Genomic DNA, 18,258 nt, shown 5'->3' with positions numbered 1-18,258 from the left:
TCGTGGTGCCAACTACTGGCAGCCTTCTAAATTTCTCCTTACTGTTATTACATATTATTATTATTATTATTATATATTATTATTATTATTATTATTATTATAGTTATTAGTATGTACATGGTGAGGGGTTCTTGATCTAGGGAATTGGATCTGTGTTCCAGTTCACTAAATTAAGCCTGAATACCTTCCATCTCCTCCCCCCACAAGCACTTCCCCATTATAATAATAATGTAAAGGGTGAGTGGTGCACTTAGGAGTCTGTGGAGACAAAGAACTTTGTCCTTGGAGGCAAAGAGGGGAATGTATGAGAGTATAGTTTTACCAACGCTCTTATATGGGTGTGAAGCATGGGTGATGAATGTTGCAGCGAGGAGAAGGCTGGAGACAGTGGAGATGTCATGTCTGAGGGCAAAGTGTGGTGTGAATATAATGCAGAGAATTCGTAGTTTGGAAGTTAGGAGGAGGTGCGGGATTACCAAAACTGTTGTCCAGAGGGCTGAGGAAGCGTTGTTGAGGTGGTTCGGACATGTAGAGAGAATGGAGCGAAACAGAATGACTTCAAGAGTGTATCAGTCTGTAGTGGAAGGAAGGCGGGGTAGGGGTCGGCCTAGGAAAGGTTGGAGGGAGGGGGTAAAGGAGGTTTTGTGTGTGAGGGGCTTGGACTTCCAGCAGGCGTGCGTGAGCGTGTTTGATAGGAGTGAATGGAGACAAATGGTTTTTAATACTTGACGTGCTGTTGGAGTGTGAGCAAAGTAACATTTATGAAGGGGTTCAGGGAAACCAGCAGGCCGGACTTGAGTCCTGGAGATGGGAAGTACAGTGTCTGCACTCTGAAGGAGGGGTGTTAATGTTGCAGTTTGAAAACTGTAGTGTAAAGCACCCTTCTGGCAAGACATTGATGGAGTGAATGATGGTGAAAGTTTTTCTTTTTCCTGCCACCCTGCCTTGGTGGGAATCGGCTAGTGTGATAATAAAAATAATAAATAATACAAATAATAATAATAATAATAATGTACTATAATAATTATAAAAATAGATGGCTTCGAAAGGCCATCGCTAGATGGCAGTGAATACCACAACAATGTGGGAACAGTTAAGGTTGCCTCCACTTGTCACATAATGATGACATTCAGTGGACCCTCGGTTATCGGCCATTCTGGATATCGGCCAATTCGGTTATTGCCTGGTTTTTTGGCTGAAATTTTATTCTGGTTATCGGCTGTTATTTCGCTTATCCACCCACCTGCCCACCAGTCGCTCGTACGTGAGTCAGTCTGGCTGTGTCTGGGGGGAGTGAGGAAACTTTTGCTCATTCATCCAAATATTTTGCTATAATCCACTGTTTTTTGTGGTTATTGATTGAATGCAACTGCAAAATAAGCAACCATGGGCCCAGAGAAAGTTCCTTTAGTAAAGAAAGTGAGAAACATGATGAACTTTAAGAAACGTTGTTGAAAAGTATGAGACTGGTGTTTGAGTACTAGAACTTGCCAGGATGAATGGGAAATCCAAATCAACAATCACTTCCATCCTGGCAAAGAAAGTAGAAATCAAGGAAGCTAATGTTGCAAAAGGGAGTTTAGCAGGAAGGCCGGGATATAAATGCACTGGAAAACGTAAAGAGGAGGATGACAAAGTTGATCCCATGTATCAGAAATCTTCCCTATGAGGATAGACTGAGGGCCCTGAATCTGCACTCTCTAAAAAGGCATAGAATTAGGGGGGATATGATCGAGGTGTATAAATGGAAAACATGAATAAATAAAGGGGATATAAATAGCATGCTGAAAATTTCCAGCCAAGACAGGACTCGCAGAAATGGTTTCAAGTTGGAAAAATTCAGATTCAGGAAGGATATAGGAAAGCACTGGTTTGGTAATAGAGTTGTGGATGAGTGGAACGAACTCCCGAGTACAGTTATAGAGGCTAAAACATTGTGTAGTTTTAAAAATAAGTCAGATAAATACATGAGTGGGTGTGAGTTGGACCTGACTAGCTTGTGCTACTACGACTGATACCATGCTCCTTTCTTAACCCTTTCAGGGTCCAAGGCCCAAATCTGGAGTCACGCACCAGTGTCCAAGAATTTTCAAAAAAAAAAATTTTTTATTTTTTCTTATGAAATCGTAGAGAATCTTTTTGTGAAGGTAATAAAACAAAAAGTACGAAATTTGGTGGAAAATTGACGAAATTATGCTCTCGCGAATTTTGATGTGTCAGCAATATTTACGAATCGGCGATTTTGCCGACTTTGACTCCCATTTTAGGCCAATTACATTATTCCAATCAACCAAATTCTTAGCTATTTCACTAGTATTACTTCTATTCTATCGATTGAGCACAAGAAATCGCCAAGTCAACTGTTTCAACTACAAAATAAAGTGATCGGAAATTGTTAATTCGGCCAATTTAACACAAAGTTCAAAATATTCCAATTTCAAAATAGGGTCCAGAATGAACAATGTAGGCATTCCTGGCACTAAACTAACATTTCCTCTGTTCATTAGTTATGTTTTGAGGCTTTACAAATAAATTCCATTTTGATTTTTTATTCACATAATGAATTTTTATTCACACCAAAAAATAGAAGATTTACTGTTATGCAATACTGTAATAATTGTATAAATATCATCACCATATTTGTGAATGTATATTAGACCCACCAGCTGATGTGTATTAGACGTGTGAGGTAGTTTGTTTACTCTTGAATATCGGCAAAAATTTAACATTTCCGCTACTTTGAGCTCAGTTTCAAGCCATTTCCAATGCTAAAACCAATCAAAATCATCTCTATTTCTGTAATATGTCTTCCATTCTATCAAATGAGACCAAGAAATCGCAAATACAACTATAAAAAACATACGAAAAAACACTGCAAAGTTGCTGTTTTAATCGAAAAATCATGATTTCATTTTTTTTCTCTCATTATACACAGTGTGCTGCAGGATCTGTTTTATGTGGTGCACACATACCACATAGATGTATTCTCTCATATCTAGGCCCAAATGTACCACTCACAGTTTATCAGAGTGAGCTGAGCTCATGGCGTAGATCTACGGTTTGGACCCTGAACGTAAAGCCGTAGATCTACGGGACGGACCCTGAAAGGGTTAATGGAAGTGACCTGACTAGGTGGGTCATTGGGTTAAGCCGGAGGGTGACATGGACCTGCTTTGCATGGGTCAGTAGGCCTGCTGTAGTGCTCCTTTCTTGTGCTCTGATGAGTGTAGCAGGCAGGCAGGACCCCAATGGAAACAAGTCACTCTTGACTTTTTTTTGGGGGGTTATCCTAGGTTCTTTACATATATGCTGTGGAAGGAAGGCAGGGGGTATAGCATGGAGGGAGGGAGTGTAGCAGGGAGGCTGAAAGTGTAAAATGGAGGCAGGGAGTGTAATATGGAGGAAGGGAGTGTAGCAGGCAGGCAGGGAGTGTAGCAGGCATGCAGGGAGTATAGTAGGCAGGGGGAGAAGTAACCCCAGAGAAGGCTTTGATACCTGAAGTCCTTATGGAGGGGGATTCCCCTTCCAAACAATAGTCAGTCCTCCCTCTCTCCTCTTCCCTGTCTTCCATAAGCCAACAAGTCTTCAATAAAGGTATGTAATAGTGATTTAAATGTTAATTTATTTATTTTATTTAGTTCCCATTGTTTTGTGTATGTAAAACTATAAGTTTTAAAAAATGTATACAGTGGACCCCGGTTAACGATATTTTTTCACTCCAGAAGTATGTTCAGGTGCCAGTACTGACCGAATTTGTTCCCATAAGGAATATTGTAAAGTAGATTAGTCCATTTCAGACCCCAAACATACATGTACAAACGCACTTACATAAATACACTTACATAATTGGTCGCATTGGGAGGTGATCGTTAAGCGGAGGTCCACTGTATTTTGTTAATATTTTTGGGTGTCTGGAATGGATTAATTGAATTTACATTAATTCTTATGGGAAATATTATTTCGGTTTTAGGCCGACCTTCTGGATGGATTACGGCCAGTAACCAAGGGTCCACTGCATTTTATTCATTCTAGAGTATATTTAAGGTTTCTATGTTATTTATATTGTTTATTATGTCATATTAGATCAATTGTGAGAGATAAATAAGCTGCAGAGTTGATATTAGCATTATACTGAAGTGTATTTTTCCTGCCTCCAAGAGTAGGAATTCCACCGGAACGGATTAATGACTTTTCAGTTAATTTAAATGAGGAAAATTGACTCAGCATACGAACAAATCAGAATACGAATAAGGTCATGGAACGGATTAAGTTTGTAAGCCGAGGTTCCACTGTACAGGGGATTGGCCTGTGCTATTTCTGCATCTGATTCATGTCAAAATGTGTAAGGGTTATGAAAAGATATTTATAGAAAAATTATCCATCTCTAAAATTCAGAGAGATTGGAATAAACTTTAGCAGGTGCCCCATGGGTTGGCTGGCAGTGCACTCAGTGGTTCAATTCCCAGTATAGGTGGAAATGTTGGGCATGTTTCCTTGCACCTGCGGCCCCTGTTCACCTAGCAGTAAGTAGGTACCTGGGTGTTAGTCAACTGTTGTGTTGCATCCTAAGGGATGGTAGTATACCTTAGATAGGGTTGGGCTTTGAAATGAGTTGAAGCAGAATAAGAGCTCTTAGCCAATAAAACTGATGTGTAAAATGCTCGATGGAGTTTCCTTGATGCTGGTAAGGGTCTGTTGATCTATAAAATTTTACATACTTTTCCCTTCCTTGAATCAAACCTGACTGCCTCCCATTTCTCCAAGGGCCATATGACCCTTACAGGTTTAACACTTTCCCATAAATATAATGTGAAATTGTCTGCAGATTGTCAAGTTTCCTTATACTCAATGGTGAGCCATGACCAAGCACCCTTGTTTTACCTTTTCATACATTACACGATACAGAATATTATAACCTCATACTACTGAGCCACATGAAGCACAGCCATAAGCTAGAAACAGCAAGCAGAGCCAGTTATTTAAAAAAAAAATCTGGAATCACGATATCGGAATGAAAGGAAAAAGTACATACATTAAGCATTCTCCATAAACAAATTTAACTTTAATGATAAGGCTAGTTGTGGAATGATTTGAATTTACTAAAAAGCATTTAAATCATGTCAATTATTTCTGCATAGAGGAAAGGCTAGCTATTTACATTAAACACAAATGATTACTTATGAAGTTGTGGGAGTGATAACATTCATCTGTGTCGCAATAATGTACTGCACATTATCTATATAAAAAAGATTAGTTACTACAGTATAGCTGGGAGCTACATATCTAGGCTTGCCAATATTGGGGTGCTCTTTGAGGTAGTATGGGTCTACATTCCTTTATCCAAAACCCTTGGGGCCAGTAGTGCTTTGAATTTCAGAATTTTTTGAATTTCAGAATGAAGGTGGAATCTAGGGCAGCATCCCATAATCAAACATTAACACTGCAGTAAAAATGTATGAATACTGTCACTAACTGGGATAATTATAGACTACAAGTGTCATCTGTCTTATTAACACAGTAATTTCTCTGAGTAAATTGCCATAATCTCTTGCTCACTGATAAATGCACATTGTTCAAGGCCAGCAATTAACTGATCACACATTTTCACCATATCGTCTATGGGGACTTTTTCATCTGTGTTCACAATGTCATCATCACTATTATTCTCATGCTTATTTGTACTTTTCACAGGAAGTTCGGTATGGGGATGTGCAGAGCAGTTATCCAGGAACAATAAAATTTTAGTTTTCTTCTAGTCCAGCTTGCCTGCAATAAGCTCGTGCAGCTGGTATGAAGTGGTTACTGAACCAGTCGGGAAAACATTTTTTGAGTTACCAATGCTTTCTCGTTGGCATAATAATGCACAGGTAAATTGCGCACACCTTTCAGACATCTCAGATGTTTGCTTTTTCCAATCACTGTCCTTAGCATCCCTAAAACCTGTTGGTGCTCTCTCATCAGCTGTGTTAATGTTTTTCTAGGAACACAGCGCCAGAAGAGAGCTGTTTCATCAGCACTGTAAATTGGTTCAGGACTAAGGTTTTTGTCAAACACACCACAAGCGCTGAGACACAACTGACGCCTGCCACTCTGGCTGTCAGTGCTGGGTCATGCCACCATGTGGCGGCACTGGAGTTATGTAGAGATGACTGACGCTCCACAATGCACGAAAAACTTCGGTTTTCGAAACTTTTCGGATAAAGGGATGTGGACCTGTACTATAATTTAAAGCTAATATGCAAAAGTATATTTTTCATAACTATTCCTCTGATCATAATGAAGTTTTATGTTGAAGACAACCTAATACTCCTAAGAAATTTTCAGCCAAATTGTGCAATAACAATTAACGATTTGGAGGGTAATTTACTGATTTCCTAAGTGTGAGGGAGGTTAAAATTGTCAGTTTTATTATAAATCCATAAAGTTAATATGAGCATAAAAGAGTGGAAAAAATAAGTTAGATTGAAAATGAAAAGAACAATTTCATGTTTAAAATAGCTTATAGGGAAAATAGAGTGCATGCATACAGCATATAGTAGGTCTTTTGCACAACAGAATCAAATATTGAATTTTTAAATTAGTACGAAATACTATTCTGTACTATGTATAAAAAATCTTTCACAAATACAATAAATGTGTAAATTTATAGTTTTTGATATGCAGGTTACAAAATATACATGCTAATTTGGTACATATATTAATTATCTCTAGCTAACTACAGATTGTTTCCCCTTAAGGTTCTTTGGCACTAGTGCTTTGGATCTATGGAATATGATCTGCCCTCATCTTCCTTGGATCAAACCTGATTGTCTCCACCCCTCCTTCCCCATCCAAGAATATTGTAACTTGTCTGTTAGTCTCACAGCTCATATCATCATAGCAGTCAATTAATATTTCACATTTTCTAGCTCTTAAAATGACATTCACTATACAGCAGGGCCCCACTTTACAGCGTTTTACCTTACAGCATTCCACTAATACGGACATTTCAATTTATGACCAAAACTTGCTATACGACTCCCCCCACCTGACTTTCTAATACAGTCACCACGGAGCCACCCGGTTTGTTTACATTCTCCGTGAGCATGACTCTCCATTATGTCTGGAAACTTTCCAAAATTTCAAGTGTTTTAAAGTTATTTCAAATTTTATATATACAGCCTCTCCTCATTTAATGGAGTTCCGTTCCTAAGACCAGGTAGGTAAACTAATTCATTGCTAAGTGAGGAGCATACTATAATAGTAGTGGGTTTGTGTCAACTATCTTTGACATTGTTGTAATATCACCTTTGCACCATTTATAACATTTCTGGAGTATTTTTAAAATGTTTATACAGCAGTGTACTGTACATTGTAATAAACAGAATAGAGGAAATCAGCTGTAATATACATTATTTAGGTATGCATACTGGTCAGAGAGCCCATTGTAAGTCCGAGGCGTCAATAAACGAGTACGTCGCTAAGTGAGGAGAGGTTGTACTCTGATAATTATACTTATGTGTACCCATACCTAAATAAACCTTCTGTGCTGGCATGCAGGTATACGTTAAAATCGCCAAGAGTGTCTTATTAGTCTTGATGCCATATTAAGTGTCGAGACCCTTGCTCACAAACTTGCTCTCAGTGTCAAAGAAATAAAAATCTTTTCCCGATGGTAATGACACCAAAAGTACGAAATTTGATGGAAAACTTACAGAATTATGTTCTTGCAAAGTTAGCAGTCTTGGCGATATATACACATCGGCGATTTTGCCCACACTGAGCCCAATTTTCGGCCAATTCCATTGTTCCAGTCTACCAAATTCATAGTTATTCCACTAGAACTCCATTTGTTCTATTGAGTGAGTACAAGAAACTGCATATTTACCGATTTCAACTACCCAATGAAGCGGTCAGAAATTGGCAATTTGGCCAATTTCACACAAATTTCAAAAGATGCCAATTTCAAAACAGGGTCCAGAACAAACAGTGCAGACATTCCTGGCACTAAACTAACATTATTTTCTGTTCATTAGTCACATCTCCAGGCCCCTCTTATATTACTCTTACTTTCCATTTTGAATTTTTATTCACACAAAAAATAGAAGATTTACTGTTATCCTGACTACTGCATTATTGTAATAATTGTATAAATAATGTCAACCCATTCATGACTGCATATCAGACTGGCCAGTTGGACATGTATTGGACAGTGATGCCATTTGTTTACTTTTGAACATTGGCAAAAATTGAACACTTCCACTATTTTGAGCTCAATTTCAAGGTACTTTTCATCAGGAAACCAATCAAAATCATCTCTATGTCTATAATATATCTTCCATTCTATCAAACGAGACCAAGAAAACAGGAATACAACCATAAATACCATACAAAAACACACCTCAAAGTCGGTATTTTTTTTTTTCTCGTGCACTGCTTGCTGCAGGAATTTTTTATACTGCACACACTGATCATGCAGACCCATCCTCTCACATGTAGGTCTACCAGCTTTTTCCCGCTAGAATTTTGGCATAATACAACAGCACCAACACTGGCTTGCAAGCCATAGTACTATGGCACTTGACAGTGAAAGGGTTAAAATAATGATAATACTGTAATAACACAATAATCACTCTGAGGTGCATTAAATACCATATAAAATGTTAATACAGACATTTTGATTAATCCATCTATGATATTTTTTTCAAAATTATATAATAAACATGCTATGTAACATATAAACATGATAAATACACCCACAATAGAATAAATTATCGTAAATATGAGACGTTTTAGCTAACAGGCCACAGTGCCCCATGGCCTGGTAGCTGAAGTTCTCGCTTCAAATGCTGAGGGTCTGAGTTCAATTCCCAGTGAGGGTAAAAACATTGGGTGTGTTTCTTTACACGGGTTGTCTACGTTCACCCATCAGTAAAGTGGGTACCTGGGAGTTAGTCAACTGGTGTCAGTCGTATCCTGGGACAAAACTGACTTAATTTGCCCAAAATTCTCTGCATAACAAGCAGTTTTCTATATAGCAGTATCTCACTGATGTCAGAGAGGCCCGTATACCTTGTACATGTACTTGTAGAAATAAAGATATTATTATTATTAGTCCAACACCAAAGAAAATGTGTATCTTATCTCTTATCTTACGCAATAGTATTACTGGGGGTATCTGTATAAAATTACATGTACAGTGGACCCTCGACCAGCGATGGCATTCATTAACGATAAATCTGACTAGTGATACATTTTATTGCAAAAATTTTGCCTCGATTAGCGCTAAAAAACTCGACCAACACTATTCCTTCCGTCTGAGACGCGTCCACTTCTGGCCAGCCAGCCACCGCGGTCGCTTCCAAGCATACAATCGGAACATTTCATATTATCACAGCCTTTTTAGTGATTGCACCTGCAAAATAAGTCACCATGGGCCCCAAGAAAGCTTCTAGTGCCAACCCTACAGCAAAAAGGGTGAGAATTACTATGGATATGAAGAAAGAGATCATTGCTAGGTATGAAAGTGGAGTGCATGTCTCCGAGCTGGCCAGGCTGTACACAAAACCCCAATCAACCATCGCTACTATTGTGACCAAGAAAACGGCAATCAAGGAAGCTGTTCTTGCCAAAGGTGCAACTATGTTTTCGAAACTGAGATCGCAAGTGGTAGAAGATGTTGAGAGACTGTTATTGGTATGGATAAACGAAAAACAGATAGCAGGAGATAGCATCTCTCAAGCGATCATATGTGAAAAGGCTAGGAAGTCGCATGACGATTTAATTAGAAAAATGCCAGCAACTAGTGGTGATGTGAGTGAATTTAAGACCAGCAAAGGTTGGTTTGAGAGATTTAAGAATCGTAGTGGTATACATAGTGTGATAAGGCATGGTGAGGCTGCCAGTTTGGACCAAAAAGCAGCTGAAAAATATGTGCAGGAATTCAAGGAGTACATAGACAGTGAAGGACTGAAACCTGAACAAGTGTTTATTGGTGACACTGACAATGTTGTGAAACACGTTAGGAATGTCATAAAGGAACGGGAGGTACAGGCCTCTATGGGCAGATATGTTGTGCGACAGAGGTCCAGTGACTCTCAAGCTGGTCCTAGTGGCATTAAAAGAAGGGAAGTAACCCCGAAAAAGGACTTGCCACCTCAAGTCCTAATGGAAGGGGATTCCCCTTCTAAACACTAAGACCATCAACACACTCCCCACTTCCCATCCCATCAATCATCACCAGATCTTCAATAAAGGTAAGTGTCATGTAACTGTGCATGTCTTCTTCAGTTTGTGTGTATTAAAATTAATATTTCATGTGTTAAATTTTTTTTTTTTTTCAATACTTTTGGGTGTCTTGCACGGATTAATTTGATTTCCATTATTTCTTATGGGGAAAATTAACTTGACTAACGATTATTTTGACTAACGATGAGCTCTCAGGAACGGATTAATAGTGTTAGTCGAGGGTCCACTGTATTCCTTTCGTATGCCTTGACTCAGAGCGTCATTCCTTCTAAAAATGGTGTGGTACATGAAAATGGGAGTGTTGCTCTTTATTTATTCTACTGTACCAACATGGAGACAACTTGCACACAATGTAAGGTGTTTTTATTATGGTATAAGCTTCACAGACATGGAAATTGCCGGGTCACCATCTGGAGAAGACCTGGGCCGGAAGTACCGGCAAATCCCTAATGAATGAACATGTATCAACCCACCAGGCGAGTCTGTCTGTTTACGTACTCTGCGGCTCTGTCCTCTCTCATTTACTTGTTCTCTCTCTAGTTTACTCGCCTCTCGCCCTACATTAAGACTACAAATACTTTAAGGTAAGTAATGAGTGCACTGTATATGCATTTTATCATTCTAGGGTGCTTTAAAAGTTGTAGTATACAGTGGACCCCCGCATAACGATCACCTCCGAATGCGACCAATTATGTAAATGTATTTATGTAAGTGCGTTTGTACGTGTATGTTTGGGGGTCTGAAATGGACTAATCTACTTCACAATATTCCTTATGGGAACAAATTCGGTGAGTACTGGCACCTGAACATACTTCTGGAGTGAAAAAATATCGTTAACCTGGGGTCCACTGTATTATGTGTGTGGGTGGGGTGGGGTGGCCTGCCTGGCTACCATACCTACCACACCTGACTTGTTACAATAAACACTACTCACCTCTCACCCTACATTAAGACTACAAAGGTTTTGAGGTAAGTAATGAGTGTACTGTATGTGTATTTTTTTGTTTTTTCTAATGCCTAGTTCTATTGCTAACTTAAAATGTGTTAGTGTAAACTTATTATCTGGCATTTATCAGTGTAAAAAAATGGCGTTCTGCTTTCCGGCGATGTCCGCTTTCCAGTGGTAGCCTGGAACCTAATCTGCCATATAAGTAGGGCCCTACTGTACATGCTATTACCTTTAAGTTCTTGACGTAACTTCTGCAATTTATTTAAATTAAAATTACTTTTAATAACTTGTATAGTAATACTATCACAGTATTAAAATAATTATTCAATGGATACTACCTCACTGAAATCCACCTAGGCTCAAACATTCACTTGCCTGTCTCTTTTCATAGCATATACTATATTCACCACTTTATTTTTGTGCCAATATTTAAAAAAAAAAAAAAAAGGAATGGGGGAAGAGAGAGAGAGGAATGATCCTCTGAATTATATGTCTATTTCAGTAACAAGCAGTGTTGTGAAACTGCTGGTAAAAGCCATCAGAGAAAGTATGATGAAAGCATTTAGAGAACAAAGAGTTCAGTGTTAATCAGGAAAGTTCTGTATTATATTGTACAAATACTATACAGTGCTAAGTTATACAGTATATAAATTCTGACAGACTGTGAGGTAAAGACAGATGTGTAACACTTTGGACATTTTATTAAGGAAATGGTTTACCCCTTAGGGGCTCTGTTAGTCCTATACAGAATTTACTGAAAACAGGACTTAAATAGTGGAGAGGTCACATCAAGCCAGATGGTGGTAGTTTATAGTTCATGTTGAGGCCATGTTATCACCTGACTGCACTGTTATGCTGAGGTAAAAGTTGGTATAAATCTTCAGTCTTTTAGAAAAAATACTCAATAAATCATCTCTGTAGCATAACTATGATATATTTCTGGGGATGGTTGGTAAAATGTGTTCTGCCTTGAGGTACTCTACTATGCAGAGATTTGTTAAAACTACACTAATAGGCAATCTCATGGCCATACCAAAACATTGCATTTTTCTCTGTAGCTGAAACAGTTATATTTGATAGCCAGTTCCACCAGATTCACAGTCTTTGCTGGGTAAGGGCACATCTAAATTGATATTAGCTTTGCTGAGTAGTGTGATGGTCTGTGGGGTGGGGTAGGTGAGTGAAGACAGCTTTCACATTAAAACTCTCTAAATGTTTGTTCTTGATAATAATGTCTTTCACTTGGTTGATGAGGTCACCCAAGATGTGACTGGCTTGTGGTACCCAGTAGTTTCAACAAGTTTCATTGCTACTGTATGGGGAAAGGGGGGGGGGAACTTCTGATATCTGAAATGATAGATCTGAGAGGAGATGCTGATTTTATGGGTTTTGGGTAACCCATAGTGCCCGGTTGGTCTTGAGATGCTGGGTAAGAGGTACAGTAGCTTTTATCTTTGTTTCAAAGTATGTGGGAGGCCTGGCTCAGAAATGTCTTGGTTGTTTCTAGCCACTGGTACTCATGTATGGGTTCAAATGTGTTTGTCCCTACATAGATTATGAATTTTGGAGCAGTAATCACAGGAGATTACTCAGCAACCCAAGACTAGCCAGGCTTTGTATATTACCCAAAATCCATATTGGCAACCCCCCCCCCCCCTCCGATAAGACCTGTTACTTCAGAGGGACTCACGATTGCAAACAAACCATGGTAGAGGCAGGGATTGAACTCTCGGCTAGTAAGTTCAATCCCTGCCCGTACTGTGGTTTCAGAGGGACACACTCGAAATGCATTACATGCCAGTGGCTTTCTTTTGTGCCTAACAATATTTGTAAACTACATTAACTGTATACTGCAGAAAAGAAATAAATTTGTATTTGTAACACCTCTCCAAATGAAATGTTATACATGTGTCTTTAGCCCAAAATTTCACGTCTGATCATTCAAGCTCCAGTACTATAATAGTCATGAAAGTCATTAAAGGATTAGAGGAATGGAAGGATTGCATATATTTCCTCGAAAGAGACTAATCCAGCAACAGTAAAACATAGGAGGCATACAATGGCTGAGGAATTTCCTAGCAATCTTTAAAAGAGCATTTAGACTTGGATAAGAAAATGCTAGAAAAACCATCTTACACAAGACAAAAATTGGAACGTGCAGAAGCTAGAAAAAGTCCAAAGATGAGCTATGAAATGGTTCCCAGGTAAATGGTGAGCTATGGAGAAGTGGTGAGGACATTAGGAATGCCATTTCTTTGACAGAGGAAAAGTGGAGACATGATAACCACATTAAAGACAATAAAATGATACTGAAGAATTGGAAAGGAAGATTTCCTAACGTCATCAACTGGCAGAACAAAAGGCTATAGCTATAAACTATAAGGAAACTGGTATAGCTGTCAAAAGGGTACCAAAAAGTTTTTTTTTTTCAGTGGTAGAAAAATGGAATAGCGTAAAGAGCAGTAGAAAGTGCTGCACCCAGTGGAAATTTTACAAACCTCACAAATACACCTCTGCTCCTTTGACTACCAACAGCAATCAAAGACCACACTTGCATGCATCAACACAACTATACTGTATTATTATACATTCTTCTTTTGGCATCTGCTGCTAAGATGGATGCTCACTTTTTATATTTTCACTATCAGTTTATGAAATATTAGATTCTCAATCAGCAAAAAAAAAAATTATTCTTACTAATTAATAAAGTGGTGAATGCCCCCTCACTCCCTTACCCCAAGTTTCTCACTCACAAAATAAACAGATGTGTCAGTTACCTGAAGATTCCTCGTTCAATACATAACATACTAATAGGGGGTTCATGAAAAAATATCTTGGACAGGCTTCCTTCATAGCTTATCTGAAAAAGTATCCTTTAATATCTTAGTAAACTATTTCAAAATCTATATTCACAGGAATGCTACAAAAGTTAGCCTTCATACAAGAAGAAAACCTGTTTGAATAAAAATTTAAGACAAAATAATGTGAAATAAGGGATGATCAGAATTCCATATTATCTGACAAAGATTGGATACATTAAACTAGGAACATTTCTTCGACTATTTTTTAATAATTGAAATTCATCATAATACTGAGTATAAATGGAACAAAAATCCAATCATATCAAATAAAAGAAAAAGGGGTTAACTCAGTGGGTGAATAACCTGACTACTAAACTGTAGATACAAGTTGTGCATCATCACAGGGACAACTGAAACAAAAGTGCATGATGTTAGAGAGGAAACAGCTGCATCAAGATTCTAATAAGGTTGAGATAAACATGAAGCAAATAGTACTGGAGGTTTTCTTTTTTTTTTCCCCCTCTCAACCATCCTGAAATAGCTTCAGGAATAACAAATATATAATGCCTTCCTACCTTGTCCTCCACAGCAAACAATGAATGGGATTTGCTTTTCAATAACTCCACGACACTGTACACACTTCTTCATGAGGGAAGCACAGTTGTCACATGCACACATGTGTCCACATGGTTGGAAGAGAACTGTGGCTTGTTTGTCTGAACAAACTACACATTCTTCAATCTGAAAAATGCATTAATAAATAGAATTACAGTACAGAGTATGGTACATAAAAAATAACATGCAGTGCTGTCACTAAATATGTTTATAAAAGATCATTTTCATAAGTTAACTAATTTTAGACTGGCTGTCTACTGAAGCTTTCAGGATTTAGAATTAATGATTTTTTAAATCTTATATTTTGAAAGAGTTACTTTTTTGTACATGTCTGATTAATAGTAAATACTCAATGTCTACCTAAGGTACCTATTTATATGTGCATACCCTACTCAAAAGTATAACCATAAACACCTCCAGAAGCACTAAACATGATATAGCTTATCTATACATAGAACCCACTATAAAGGTAATCCCTGAGTTTCTATTTCTATTGTTGGGTAACTACCCATCACTGCTATAACCCTTACCCCCCTCCTGCACTTTTGTCTTACAGACCTCTATCTTGAGCTCCATTTAGCAGCCTCTAAAATCCCACATCTATTGTACACATCTATTTGTGTATAAACACTGAGAATTTACTTTCTAAAATTGGAATTAAAGTACAGTGGAACCTTGGATTTCGGCCGTAATCCGTTCCTGAAGGTCGGCCTAATTCCAAAAAAGCTGAAAATCAAAGTAATACGTATTTCCCATAAGAATTAATGTAAATCCAATTAATCTATTCCAGACACTCAAAAATATTAACAAAAAATACATTTTCTAAAGATTAGCTATAGTTTTACATACAGAAAATAATGATAAATATAAAGCACAAATTTTAATAACTGAACATTACATACCTTTACTGAAGATTCTTCTTGGCATATTGAAGGTGAGGAGGGGAGAGAGAGGAGAGTTTATTGTTTGGAAGGGAAGTCCCCTTCCATAAGGACTTCAGGTATCTAGTCGCTCTCTGGGGTTACTTCCCTTCTTCGTTTTTTACTGGCACTAGGCCAGCTTTAGTCACTGCACCCCTGTTGCACAAAAAACTGTCCAGAGAGGTCTGTTTCTGGCATCTCTTTAATATTTGCCTTAAGTGGGACAAGGTTTCTTCACTAAATTCTATCTTATTTCTCACTTTCTTTACCAAAGGGCTGGCACTAGGAACTTTCATTGGGCCAATGGTTGCTTATTTTACAGTCGCACTCAATAAACAACCACAAAAAACAATGGATTATAACAAAATGTTTCGATGAATGCGCGGAATGTTGCTCACTCACCCAGAGAGAGAGCCAGACTGACTCACGAACACGGGAATGGCGGGTGGACACGTCCAATACGACCGATTTCAGAGTTGCCAGCCGAAATCCAGGACAGAATTTCGGTCAAAAAAGTGGCCGAAATCTGCATCGGCTGATATCCAGGGTTCCACTGTATTCTTGATTGCAGTAGCAGCTTGTCAAAAAATAGAATGGGGGGACTGCGTGACTGCAAGCCTCATAGAACAGCATAATAAATGATTGCAACTGGGTGTGTGCTGCATCGAATGCAGCTCCTCACTGCCAGATGTAATGCTAGTAATACCTATACTATCGTACTGCACCAAACTTCCATTTTTAATCATTTTTTTATCTTGTTTCAACAAAAAAAAATTGCTTGTAAATACAGTGGTACCCTGAGTTTCAGCCAGAATTTGTTTCAGAAGGCTGTTCAAGTGCTGTTACCAAACGAATTTGTTCCAACAAATAATAATGTAAATTAGATTAGTCTGTTTCAGACCCCCAAAAATTCACTTACAAAAGCACTTAAAATACACTTGCATAACTGTTCGAGCTGGGAGCTGTACAAAACTCAGGGCACCAATGTACATTGAAAACAATATACGTACAACAGATTTTTCCTGTAATATATATTTGTCAGTTGCAAATTATTTTAGCATAAGGTTGATGAAGTCATACGTCTGGCAGGAGCATCTGGGGGACTGCAGCTCTGCAGCTCCCATGGACGAGCCGTCACTGCTTCAACAATGAACAGGTGACATGCAGCCTTAACCCTTTGACCGTTTTGGTCGTATATATACACCTTATGAGCAACCATGTTTGACGTACATATACTCAAAAATTCTAGCGGCTTCAAATCAACCAGGAGAAAGCTGGTAGGCCCACATGTGAGAGAATGGGTCTGTGTGATCAGTGTGCACCATATAAAAAAATCCTGCAGCACGCAATGCATAATGAGAAAAAAAAATCTGAACGTTTTTTTGGATTAAAATTCTGACTTTGTGGTGTATTTTCATATAGTATTTATGATTGTATTCTCGTTTTCTTGGTCTCATTTGATAGAATGGAAACCATATTATAGAAATAGAGGTGATTTTGATTGGTTTTACTACGAAAAGAACCGTGAAATGGAGCTCAAAGTAGGGGAAATGTTTGATTTTTGCCGATGTTCAAAAGTAAACAAATGATGTCATTGTCCAATAAATGTCCAACTAGCCATTCTAATATGCAGTCATGAATGGGTTGAAATTATTTATACAATTATTACAATATTGCAGTAGTCTGCATAACAGTAAATATTCTATTTTTTTTTTTTGAATAAAAATTCAAAATAGAAAGCAAGAGTAATATCAGAGGGGCCTGGAGACATGACTGATGAACAAAGAAAATGTTAGTTTAGAGCCAGGAATGTCTGCATTGTTCATTCTAGACCCTATTTTTTAATTTGCATGAAATTAGCCAAATTGCAAATTTCTGACCACATTATTGGGTAGTTGAAATTGGTAAATGGGCAGTTTCTTGTACTCAATCGATAGAACAAATGGAGTTTTAAAGACATAGCTATGAGTTTGGTTGACTGGAACAATGGAATTAGCCGAAAATAGGGCTCAAAGTGGGCAAAATCGCCGATTCATAAATATCGCCGAGGTTGCTAACTTCACGAGAGTGTAATTCCTTAAGTTTTCCGTCAAATTTCGTGTTTTTGGTTTGATTACCACCAGGAAAAGATTCTATAAGATTCTATATCATTTCACAAGAATTTTTTTTTTTTTTCACAAATTTCTCGACATCAAAAGACACCTCAGGATTTGGGGTTTCGACAGTCAAGGGGTTAATGACTCTCATGTAGTTAATGTTCATGCTGCAGTTACCCATCAAGGAGGGTACCCTGACGCTCAAAATGATCTTGATTCGAGGAACAGGAGCTATCCTTCCCTTTCTCGAACTGAATTTGATTATGTACCTCAAAATGTTCAGGCACTGTATGATCATTGTGGGTGCTTTCCCATGAATATAATAACACTTAGCACTTGATTTACTGGGCTAATGTGGGGAGGGGTGAGGGTTCATTAAATCCAGACTGAAAATATTTTCCATGATTATAATAGTAAGGGACAGATTTCAGATTTATCCCTGAATTGAGAATATTTTCCATGATCATAACAATAATGTACAATTTTCAGATTTAACTCTGAACTGAGAATATTTTTCACGATCACAGTAAAGGATAATTTTCAAATTTAATGGACTAGTGTGTTCAATTTAAAGTGAATATACCCAGAGGACCATAAGAATACTGGACAATTCTTATTATTTAACAGACTGTGCACTGCTTCTGGAGGTT

General features: G+C 38.0%; 1 protein-coding gene and 1 long non-coding RNA gene across 9 annotated transcripts in view; one reads left to right on the top strand and one right to left on the bottom strand.

Moving 5' to 3' along the window:
• LOC128705821 (E3 ubiquitin-protein ligase mib1) overlaps nucleotides 1-18,258 on the bottom strand; it is a 122,486-nt gene that overhangs the window by 47,180 nt on the left and 57,048 nt on the right. For all 4 annotated transcript variants that reach the window (XM_070085193.1, XM_070085196.1, XM_070085192.1 and 1 more), the window contains exon 7: nucleotides 14,553-14,718. In XM_070085193.1, coding sequence (XP_069941294.1) covers nucleotides 14,553-14,718 — 166 coding nt within the window. The remainder of the gene's footprint in view (nucleotides 1-14,552; nucleotides 14,719-18,258) is intronic.
• The window catches only part of LOC138852722 (uncharacterized), a 177,115-nt gene that overhangs the window by 129,505 nt on the left and 29,352 nt on the right, over nucleotides 1-18,258 (top strand). Inside the window, exon 2 of one of the 5 annotated variants that reach the window (XR_011392037.1) lies at nucleotides 5,692-5,867. The exons of the other annotated variants lie outside the window; for them this stretch is intronic. This is a non-coding gene — a long non-coding RNA (uncharacterized lncRNA). The remainder of the gene's footprint in view (nucleotides 1-5,691; nucleotides 5,868-18,258) is intronic. 5 annotated transcript variants of the gene reach the window in all.

This window comes from Cherax quadricarinatus, chromosome 15 (genome assembly GCF_038502225.1).
Source record: "Cherax quadricarinatus isolate ZL_2023a chromosome 15, ASM3850222v1, whole genome shotgun sequence".
In the NCBI taxonomy this organism is placed as follows: domain Eukaryota; kingdom Metazoa; phylum Arthropoda; class Malacostraca; order Decapoda; family Parastacidae; genus Cherax; species Cherax quadricarinatus.
Note: the sequence above shows the minus strand (reverse complement) of the source record. Positions and strands in the feature narration are given on the sequence as shown.